This window comes from Ranitomeya imitator, chromosome 2, assembly GCF_032444005.1.
Source record: "Ranitomeya imitator isolate aRanImi1 chromosome 2, aRanImi1.pri, whole genome shotgun sequence".
NCBI classification, from domain to species: Eukaryota; Metazoa; Chordata; class Amphibia; order Anura; family Dendrobatidae; genus Ranitomeya; species Ranitomeya imitator.
Genome location: NC_091283.1, coordinates 834,070,249 through 834,082,553, shown reverse-complemented (window position 1 = coordinate 834,082,553; position 12,305 = coordinate 834,070,249). Strand labels below are relative to the sequence as shown.

The window sequence follows — 12,305 nt, the reverse complement described above, 5'->3', positions numbered from 1 at the left end:
TGAAGATTATTTTGGAGCAGATCTCTTGTGGTTAAATAGTTCCCGATCCTGGTACATATACATATAATGGTTCAAACTTTTTACCACCACTAGGGGGCTGTATTGGTCCATGCACATTGCCAGCTCCATACACATCGCCCTCTAGTGGCCAAAGCAGGTAGCTTAGATCTTATCAAGTAAATTATGGAAATGATGATTTGTACTGAAGAAGGAGAGCACCGACCCCTTATCAGATATATGGGAAAAATACCGGTGTTGCCTCTGCTGTTGACTCCCTACAAAGAAAAGGCAAATGGTTCATACACTTCAAGCTCTACGTCTTTTTTTTTCCAGGTGTCTCACGGATGAAGGATGTCTCACGGTACCAGATCTCGATGGGTATCTCGTAGTGCTGCAGCCTGACGCCCCACAGGTCCAACTAGCCGGGTCCCCTCGATCAGCGCACCCTGTATCTGACTTCCAGGGGACACTAGGTGTTCCCATATTTCCAGACCTGAAGATTACATGCACCGTATCTCATAATATATCGCCCAACAAGCTTGAAAGAGCTCCGAGATCTGGTAAGTGACTCCTCTAGATCCTTCCTTGTGGTCTCCTATAGCATAAAGGGGTATTCCTATATGGAACGTATAAGGTATATCGACAGGATATGTGATAAATGGGCCCCAATGCAGGGTCTCAGAAATAGAGAGGTACCTCCACAATTGGGGTTTTCTCCATTAAGTTCTATGGGAGCTCCGAAATCTCCCACCTGCATCTATTAAAACTTTATTGCATATCAAGCCGATAATCCGTAAATGTCCCAGATTGGAATACCCCTTTACGTTATATCCTCATGATCCCAACATGAACCATTCTCTGTGTATCCAGATATGCAGTCCCCTGACGGCATAGAGTGCGCCCTGGAGAGGTGCGAGATCGGAGTGGTGGGAGAGGATCTGAACCCAGAGTACGAGAGCCTGTCCCTAGATGTGTCGTCTGCCTGGCAGCGGGGACTCGAGACCGAGAACAGCTCCCGGAGTCTGCGAGTTACAGGTTAGAAGCCTCACTAAGAAAATCAGCTGAGGATACTAAAAACTCCGTGCAGCGCGCAGTGTGGAAACCCGGAGCCGTTTGTCTTATCCAGGTGTGCAGAATGTAGCGGTGTACGAGGATATCCTCCGCAGTGTCAGCTACCGCACAGGGGTCCGAGCCTCATTATATGCAAGGAAGTTTCATGTATCCTGCAGTGAGATGAACGGGAGATACATAAGTAACCAGCTCTATACTGAGGTATGTGCAAGATATATGTACAAGGATAAAACTACTATAATACTGCCCCTATGTACAAGAATATAACTACTATAATACTGCTCCTATGTACAAGAATATAACTACTATAATACTGCTCCTATGTACAAGAATATAACTACTATAATACTGCCCTCAATGTACAAAAATATATCTACTATAATACTGCTCCTATGTACAAGAATATAACTACTATAATACTGCCCTCAATGTACAAAAATATATCTACTATAATACTGCTCCTATGTACAAGAATATATCTACTATAATACTGCCCTCAATGTACAAAAATATATCTACTATAATACTGCTCCTATGTACAAGAATATAACTACTATAATACTGCCCCATGTACAAGAATATAACTACTATAATACTGCCCCTATGTACAAGAATATAACTACTATAATACTGCCCTCAATGTACAAAAATATATCTACTATAATACTGCTCCTATGTACAAGAATATATCTACTATAATACTGCCCTCAATGTACAAAAATATATCTACTATAATACTGCCCCTATGTACAAGAATATAACTACTATAATACTGCCCCATGTACAAGAATATAACTACTATAATACTGCCCCTATGTACAAGAATATAACTACTATAATACTGCCCCTATGTACAAGAATATAACTACTATAATACTGCTCCTATGTACAAGAATATAACTACTATAATACTGCCCCCTATGTACAAGAATATAACTACTATAATACTGCCCCTATGTACAGGAATATAACTACTATAATACTGCCCCTATGTACAGGAATATAACTACTATAATACTGCCCCTATGTACAAGAATATAACTACTATAATACTGCCCCTATGTAAAAGAATATAACTACTATAATACTGCCCTTATGTACAAGAATATAACTGCTATAATACTGCCCCTATGTACAGGAATATAACTACTATAATACTGCCCCTATGTACAAGAATATAACTACTATAATACTGCCCCTATGTACAAGAATATAACTACTATAATACTGCCCCCTATGTACAAGAATATAACTACTATAATACTGCCCCTATGTACAGGAATATAACTACTATAATACTGCCCTTATGTACAAGAATATAACTGCTATAATACTGCCCCTATGTACAGGAATATAACTACTATAATACTGCCCCTATGTACAAGAATATAACTACTATAATACTGCCCCTATGTACAAGAATATAACTACTATAATACTGCCCTTATGTACAAGTTGCTTGTTTTTTACAATTTTACTTCTTTAACTATCTGAGAAAACTCCTTTAAGGTGTCCGTTACTTTTCTCACACAGATCTTGAAATCAACCTCTAATACCGGTGTTCTTACATTGTGCTGCATCCTGTGTCATGTAATATATCCACAATAAGGCGATTTTTTGCAGGTGCAGATGGGTTCACATTGTGCTGCGCGGTATTATTACGTGTAGCAGATTCTGCACTGAGATGGGATCGCTCACAGCTCAGTACGGCTCATTTATCCATAACGTCACAGTGTGATACCTGGTGCTCACATTCTGGGCCAAATTAACCAGTGCAGTACGCAAAGGGCCCCAATGTAAAATTGGCCCCAAACCGTTCCATAGTGTTATTAGATGGCACAAGGGCCTTGTGGGGCTGCACTCCCCTCTATGGATGCATACTGACATGTGTGATCTTCTCATGCTGTCGCCGCAGGTGGACGTGTTACATGGGATTCACGCCGTCTCCCCCAGTCACCTCCTATCTGGCCAGCAGTTCATTCACAGTGTGCACCAGGCCCCTGTGGAGTTATCTGGCCATGCTCCGGTCAGCGTCAGCCGCGGCTCAGGTTGGTGCAGTGAAGACCCCCGAGCTCCACACCCCCTGGTGCCCATCGTACGTGCAATCATGTTCTCTTCCTTGTAGTGTTTCCTGGGGTGGCCATGGTCATCATCGTTGTTTGCATTGGTTTCTTGGCCCTGATTGTTACTCTGGGGCTGTCGAGGATACACAACGTGAGGCAAAGAGGTTCTGAGGGGGCCGAGCTAGAGGCAGCCAATCAGCGTGACCCATTCTGGGAGGACTCGGCGATGACCATAACTGTGAACCCAATGGAGGTGAGTACATTTATGTCAGGTTCTGCAACTTTCAGACATACTTTGTTGTCCGATTTTTCACCATTTACAAGAGCTCTGCTTGTTGACAATGAATTGAAACAACTCTGGATACAGTGTAGTAAACTGACACATTGTAACATGCTGCACAGGGTGGGACTACCGGGGCAGCGGGCGAAGCAGCCGGCAGGGGCCCCTCTCCACTTAGGCACGAGGTGCGGTTGGTAATAAATATAGATGATGGAAGGGTCTGTCACAATTTGCATTATTTTTGCACTGTGACATCTTGTGTAGATTCATGGTAGCATCATAATGTTTCTCTTTCCTGTGCTGCGATATTACAGTGTGCATGATGACTAAATATAATGTATTACTATTTTACTGTGAACTCACTGCATTATCCCTGTACTGTGACATCACTGTGTGCATTATCTCTGTACTGTGACATCACTGTGTGCATTATCTCTGTACTGTGACATCACTGTGTGCATTATCCCTGTACTGTGATATCACTGTGTACATTATCTCTCTACTGTGATATCACTGTGTGCATTATCTCTGTACTGTAACATCACTGTGTGCATTATCTCTACTGTGACATCACTGTGTGCATTATCTCTGTACTGTGACATCACTGTGTGCATTATCTCTGTACTGTGACATCACTGTGTGCATTATCCCTGTACTGTGATATCACTGTGTACATTATCTCTCTACTGTGATATCACTGTGTGCATTATCTCTGTACTGTAACATCACTGTGTGCATTATCTCTGTACTGTGACATCACTGTGTGCATTATCTCTGTACTGTGACATCACTGTGTGCATTATCCCTGTACTGTGATATCACTGTGTGCATTATCTCTGTACTGTGACATCACTGTGTGCATTATCTCTGTACTGTGACATCACTGTGTGCATTATCCCTGTACTGTGATATCACTGTGTGCATTATCCCTGTACTGTGATATCACTGTGTGCATTATCCCTGTACTGTGACATCACTGTGTGCATTATCTCTGTACTGTGACATCACTGTGTGGATTATCCCTGTACTGTGACATCACTGTGTGGATTATCCCTGTACTGTGACATCACTGTGTGGATTATCCCTGTACTGGGACATCACTGTGTGCATTATCTCTGTACTGTGACATCACTGTGTGCATTATCCCTGTACTGTGACATCACTGTGTGCATTTTCCCTGTACTGTGATATCACTATGGCCATTATCCCTGTTCATTAGTAGTCATATCCTTTCTATGTTCTCCAGGTAATGCTGAAGGTGAGGCCCTATTTCATGTTTCACTATCGGGCCTCATGGTTACAGATAACCCTCTGATACTTCACAAAGATAAGATTAGATCAGGAATGGATCCCACTGCTAATTGCCCAATGATGCCATAATGCTAAGACGATCAATATTAGGCCGGAGTCACACTAGACCGTAATACGAACGAGTGCTATGCTACAACAAAATCGCACTCAGACCAATGTTAATCTATGGGGCAGCTCCCATCATCCGTTGTTTTCTCGGCCGTATTATACGTGTGAGTGAAATTTCAGCATGCTGAGACTATGCGCATATCGTCCGAGACTCGCCAATGAAAGTCTATGGGGGCGAGAAAAACTCGTACCACACGGACCAGCAGTGTGACTTGTGAGAAATACGCACCGGTGTTCTATAGAAAAGCCGTCAATTCAGGGCGCTGTACAGTAAAATCACACTGACAGGTTAGAATAGAATAGCTAAAATAAATGTATACACATAGTATAGGTATATATATATATATATATATATATATATATATATATATATATATATATACTAGCTGAAGAGCCCGGCGTTGCCTGGGCATAGTAAATATCTGTGGTTAGTTATAGCACCTCACTTCTCTTATTTTCCCATCACACCTCTCATTTTCCCAATCACATCTTTCATTTTCCCCTTCACACCTCTCATTTTCTCCCTCACTCCTCTCATTCCCGCCTAACACTTGTCATTTCAACCTCACATCTGTCATTTTCTGATCACTCCACTATTTTTCCTCACTCCTCTCATTTTGCACTCACACCTTTTCATTTTCACCTCACACCTCTCATTTTCACCTCATCACCTCAGTATATACATGTTTGTCATCTCCCTTATATATAGTATACATCTGTATGTCATCTCCTGTATATAGTATATACCTGTATGTCATCTCCCCTGTATATAGTATATACCTGCTGTGTGTCATCTCCCCTATATATAGTATATACCTGAATGTCATCTCCTTCTATATATAGTATATACCTGTATGCCATCTCCTCCTGTATATAGTATATACCTGTGTGTCATCTCCCCTGTATATAGTATATATCTGTGTGTCATCTCCTCCTGTATCTAGTATATACCTGCATGTCATCTTCTATATATAGCATATACCTGTATGTCATCTCCTCCTGTATATAGTATATACCTGTAAGTCATCTGCTCCTGTTTATAGTATATACCTGTGTCATCTCCCCTGTATATAGTATATATCTGTGTGTCATCTCCTCCTGTATCTAGTATATACAGTGGGGCAAAAAAGTATTTAGTCAGTCAGCAATAGTGCAAGTTCCACCACTTAAAAAGATGAGAGGCGTCTGTAATTTACATCATAGGTAGACCTCAACTATGGGAGACAAACTGAGAAAAAAAAATCCAGAAAATCACATTGTCTGTTTTTTTAACATTTTATTTGCATATTATGGTGGAAAATAAGTATTTGGTCAGAAACAAAATTTCATCTCAATACTTTGTAATATATCCTTTGTTGGCAATGACAGAGGTAACACGTTTTCTGTAAGTCTTCACAAGGTTGCCACACACTGTTGTTGGTATGTTGGCCCATTCCTCCATGCAGATCTCCTCTAGAGCAGTGATGTTTTTGGCTTTTCGCTTGGCAACACGGACTTTCAACTCCCTCCAAAGGTTTTCTATAGGGTTGAGATCTGGAGACTGGCTAGGCCACTCCAAGACCTTGAAATGCTTCTTACGAAGCCACTCCTTCATTGCCCTGGCGGTGTGCTTTGGATCATTGTCATGTTGAAAGACCCAGCCACGTTTCATCTTCAATACCCTTGCTGATGGAAGGAGGTTTGCACTCAAAATCTCACGATACATGGCCCCATTCATTCTTTCATGTACCCGGATCAGTCGTCCTGGCCCCTTTGCAGAGAAACAGCCCCAAAGCATGATGTTTCCACCACCATGCTTTACAGTAGGTATGGTGTTTGATGGATGCAACTCAGTATTCTTTTTCCTCCAAACACGACAAGTTGTGTTTCTACCAAACAGTTCCAGTTTGGTTTCATCAGACCATAGGACATTCTCCCAAAACTCCTCTGGATCATCCAAATGCTCTCTAGCAAACTTCAGACGGTCCCGGACATGTACTGGCTTAAGCAGTGGGACACGTCTGGCACTGCAGGATCTGAGTCCATGGTGGCATAGTGTGTTACTTATGGTAGGCCTTGTTACATTGGTCCCAGCTCTCTGCAGTTCATTCACTAGGTCCCCTCGCGTGGTTCTGGGATTTTTGCTCACCGTTCTTGTGATCATTCTGACCCCACGGGGTGGGATTTTGCGTGGAGCCCCAGATGGAGGGAGATTATCAGTGGTCTTGTATGTCTTCCATTTTCTAATTATTGCTCCCACTGTTGATTTCTTCACTCCAAGCTGGTTGACTATTGCAGATTCAGTCTTCCCAGCCTGGTGCAGGGCTACAATTTTGTTTCTGGTGTCCTTTGACAGCTCTTTGGTCTTCACCATAGTGGAGTTTGGAGTCAGACTGTTTGAGGGTGTGCACAGGTGTCTTTTTATACTGATAACAAGTTTAAACAGGTGCCATTACTACAGGTAATGAGTGGAGGAAAGAGGAGACTCTTAAAGAAGAAGTTACAGGTCTGTGAGAGCCAGAAATCTTGATTGTTTGTTTCTGACCAAATACTTATTTTCCACCATAATATGCAAATAAATTGTTAAAAAAAACAGACAATGTGATTTTCTGGATTTTTTTTTCTCAGTTTGTCTCCCATAGTTGAGGTCTACCTATGATGTAAATTACAGACGCCTCTCATCTTTTTAAGTGGTGGAACTTGCACTATTGCTGACTGACTAAATACTTTTTTGCCCCACTGTACCTGCATGTCATCTTCTATATATAGCATATACCTGTATGTCATCTCCTCCTGTATATAGTATATACCTGTAGGTCATCTGCTCCTGTATATAGTATATACCTGTGTGTCATCTCCTCCTGTATATAGTATATACCTGTATGTCATCTCCTCCTGTATATATATGTACCTGTATGTCATCTCCTCCTCTATATAGTATATACCTGTGTGTCCTCTCCTGTATATAGTATATATCTGTGTGTCATCTCCCCTGTATATAGTATATACCTGTGTGTCATCTCCTCCTGTATTAGACCTCGTTCACACATTATTTGCTCAGTATTTTTACCTCAGTATTTGTAAGCTAAATTGGCAGCCAGATAAATCCCCAGCCAACAGGAAGCCCTCCCCCTGGCAGTATATATTAGCTCACACATACACATAATAGACAGGTCATGTGACTGACAGCTGCGTATTTCCTATATGGTACATTTGTTGTAGTTTGTCTGCTTATCAGTCAGATTTTTATTTTTGAAGGATAATACCAGACTTGTGTGTGTTTTAGGGCGAGTTTCGTTTGTCAAGTTGTGTGTGTTGAGTTGCGTGTGGCGACATGCATGTAGCGACTTTTGTGAGATGAGTTTTGTGTGGCAACATGCGTGTAGCAACTTTTTGTGTGTCGAGTTGCATGTGACAGGTTAGTGTAGCAAGTTGTGTGCAGCAAGTTTTGCGCATGGCGAGTTTTGTGCGTGGCGAGTTTTATGTGTGGGGCCTTTTGAGTATGTGAAAGTTTTGTGTGAGGCAACTTTTGCATGTGTTGCAACTTTTGTGCATGTGGCAATTTTTCCGCGTGTGCAAGTTTTGCGTGTGGCGAGTTTTCCATGAGGTGAGTTTTGCACTTGTGGCGAGTTTTGCAAGAGCCTAGTTTTTGCATGTGGCGAGTTCTGCGCGTGGCGAGTTTTGAGTGGCGACTTTTGTGTTTCGACTTTTATGTGGCAAGGTTGGTGTATTTGTGGTGAAATGTGTGCTGAGGGTGGTATATGTGTTCAAGCACGTGGTAGTGTGTGGCGCATTTTGTGTGTGTGTTCATATCCCCGTGTGTGGTGAATATCCCATGTCGGGGCCCCAGCTTAGCAACTGTACGGTATATATTCTTTGGCGCCATCACTCTCATTCTTTAAGTCCCCCTTGTTCACATCTGGCAGCTGTCAATTTGCCTCCAACACTTTTCCTTTCATTTTTTCGCATTATGTAGATAGGAGCAAAATTGTTTGGTGAATTGGAAAGCGCGGGGTTAAAATTTCACCTCACAACATAGACAACATAGCCTATGACGCTCTCAGGGTCCAGACGTGTGACTGTGCAAAATTTTGTAGCTGTAGCTGCGACGGTGCAGATGCCAATCCCGGACATACACACACACACACACACACATTCAGCTTTATATATTAGATATACACACACATCACATCAGTGAGACACATATCTATATATTTCATAGAGAGCTAGATAGCAGAATAGCCGATAATTCAATTGACGGGTTCTGTAAAATCATTGCAGAACCCGACAGAATATGAGACATGGTATAGATACAGTCAACCATTGCAGAACAGTTAGATTTTCATATGTCCCTCACTACTAATGTTAGGTATGTGTGTGTGTGTTATTCTTAATGTGTGTGTAGTTTTTTTATCCCATTTATTATTATTACTATTGGATTAATAATGGATAGGTGTCTTATTGATGCCTCTCCATTATTAACCAGGCTTAATGTCACCTTACAGTAGCGGTAAGATGTTTTTAGCCGGGGGGGCGATAACCATGGACCCTCTCCAGGCTATTAATATCTGCCCTCAGTCACTGGCTTTCCCTGTCTGGCGAACAAAATTGCGCGGGAGCCCATGCCAATTTTTTCTGTGAATTAATCCTTTAATTTAACACCTACAGCTCCAAAATTGTACACACACACACACTACTAACATTATTAGTGAAGGACATATAAAAATCTAATGGATATGCAATGGATTACTGTATGTATACCATGTCTCATATCCCGTCGGGTTCGGTAATGATTTTACAGAACCCGACAATTGAATTATCGGCTATTCTGCTACCTCTCTATGAAATAAAAGAAAATTATATATATAATATAATGTTTCACTGACATATAAATAATTATATATATATATATATGTATATATATATATATACATATATATATATATATACACTGTATATGTTTTCACGAATATTTGAGGCCATGGTTCCATTATATATCCATTTTGCAAGCTGGTGAGTAAATCTCGCCATACGGATGCTTAGATGCAAGAAAATCGCATCCTCGCATTGCACACGGATGACATACGGATCACTGTTCAGGGAACATTTGTGCCATTCTCGGCCGTGAAAAACAGAACGATTTTTTTATACGTTATGTGTGACTCCAGCCTTAGGTTGTTTTCTGTTGCCATGGAGACCTTATACATGGATCCAAATCACCACCCACATCAATGTTCGCCTGCACCTGCCACTACTTGGGTCTGGGATATGATGTTCATCTGAAGCCATTGAAGGTCTCCATGGCAACAGTGGAGGAGCCATGATGTCTCAGTAGTGCAGCCTCAGGCCCAATGACTGATTATATTTCAGTGGACGAGTGAGATATTAAGTAACGGCCTTCACAAATATAATATACAGTAGTCATGGAGACCTTACGTGAATCCACACCACCAAATACATTAGCGCTCACAGATATCTGCCTCCATTTCTGCGCATGTTCGTGTGACTTCAGACAAGGTCTCCATGACAACACTGAGCCTGACTGGAAACAGGAGACATATTGTCACCAGCATCTCTCAGTAGTGCAGCCTCAGGCTTTTACATTTGACTCTTCTCCATTTTTCTTCTCCCCTCAGTCTCTGCAGTCTCGCGGTTTGGTCCCGGCTCAGAAATCATCCGTCTCGGAGAAAGAGGACGCGGAGGAGGAAGAGTCACGTTGAAAGTCTTTCCGTTTCAACAGCCGCGCATCCGTGTACTTCTCGCTTATGTGTCCTCCCCACCATCGTCCGGTGCGTACGCCACAATCCTGACAGGAACGTGCGGCGCGCAGCCACTTCTGATTACTTCTCCGACACTCTAAGCGACGAGTGCAACGTATAGACGCTCGGCCGGGGACGTGTCCCACCGACGTCTCCTCTCTGGAGCGTGTCTGTCACAGCCTGGCCGTCTCTTGAAGAGTACCACCCTCCCGACACTGGCCGGGACGTGTATCACTTCCACCATGTCTGTCATTTCGGATGCCTCTCCCCCTCGTTTACGTCATCATTTCTCAGGGGAAAACTCGCCGCCGCCTCCATTCCGTGTTGGTAATCGTCTCATGTGATGTTTTTACATTAAGTCCCTGAGAGGCTGCTAACGACTCCCTTCTGGTCCCCTCCATCGGTCCAAATCATTTTTGGGGGTACAGCTCCACTCTAACCAGAGACTAAAGTACTGACAGAGTACAGGTCCACAAAATGGCTGAGAACCCATAGACACGAAGGCCCGAAGCCGCTCATCACCCCCAAAATGTTTCTTTACTTTATTTTGTCCATCCGGGACTTTTCTTTTTCTTCCTAATTAAAGTGTTACCCTCCCTTCCTGTCTCCCCCACCCTCCACCTCGTTCACGTCTTCACCCCCGTGAAGGGGGTGCTCGGATAATGGGGGTCACGACAATGAATGAAATAACACTGATTTCTGGTATAAATATATATATAAAACTATATATAAAAAAAAATATATAGAGAACACGACGACTCTGCTTCTACTTTTTGGATTATTTTTTTTTATTTACAAATCTAATATTGCAGCCTAATTATGGTACACTGTACGAAAAAAAAAACAAGGGTAGTTCCATTTGGCTAGCCCCTAATAAGGGAGCACAGCTGTGGAGTATAATCTAGGATCAGTAATGTAAGTACACAGTGACTCCACCAGCAGAATAGTGAGTGCAGCTCTGGGGTATAATACAGGATGTAATTCAGGATCAGTAATGTAAGTACACAGTGACTGCACCAGCAGAATAGTGAGTGCAGCTCTGGAGTATAATACAGGATGTAACTCAGGATCAGTAATGTAATGGATGTACACAGTGACTGCACCAGCAGAATAGTGAGTGCAGCTCTGGAGTATAATACAGGATGTAACTCAGGATCAGTAATGTAATGGATGTACACAGTGACTGCACCAGCAGAATAGTGAGTGCAGCTCTGGGGTATAATACAGAATGTAACTCAGGATCAGTAATGTAATGTATGTACACAGTGACTGCACCAGCAGAATAGTGAGTGCAGCTCTGGAGTATAATACAGGATGTAACTCAGGATCAGTAATGTAATGTATGTACACAGTGACTGCACCAGCAGAATAGTGAGTGCAGCTCTGGAGTATAATACAGGATGTAACTCAGGATCAGTAATGTAATGCATGTACACAGTGACTGCACCAGCAGAATAGTGAGTGCAGCTCTGGAGTATAATACAGGATGTAACTCAGGATCAGTAATGTAATGCATGTACACAGTGACTGCACCAGCAGAATAGTGAGTGCAGCTCTGGAGGATAATACAGGATGTAACTCAGGATCAGTAATGTAATGTATGTACACAGTGACTGCACCAGCAGAATAGTGAGTGCAGCTCTGGAGTATAATACAGGATGTAACTCAGGATCAGTAATGTAATGCATGTACACAGTGACTGCACCAGCAGAATAGTGAGTGCAGCTCTGGGGT

General features: G+C 42.3%; 1 protein-coding gene across 2 annotated transcripts in view; it reads left to right on the top strand.

Moving 5' to 3' along the window:
- CLSTN3 (calsyntenin 3) overlaps positions 1-11,323 on the top strand; it is a 51,806-nt gene extending 40,483 nt beyond the window's left edge. The window contains exons 14-19 of one of the 2 annotated variants that reach the window (XM_069754174.1): positions 334-560; positions 871-1,035; positions 1,127-1,272; positions 2,987-3,119; positions 3,197-3,387; positions 10,449-11,323. In XM_069754174.1, the coding sequence (XP_069610275.1) occupies positions 334-560; positions 871-1,035; positions 1,127-1,272; positions 2,987-3,119; positions 3,197-3,387; positions 10,449-10,532 (946 nt within the window). In that variant the 3' untranslated portion in view covers positions 10,533-11,323. The remainder of the gene's footprint in view (positions 1-333; positions 561-870; positions 1,036-1,126; positions 1,273-2,986; positions 3,120-3,196; positions 3,388-10,448) is intronic. The other variant, XM_069754175.1, reaches the window with a different exon arrangement.
- Positions 11,324-12,305: the final 982 nt, after the last annotated feature.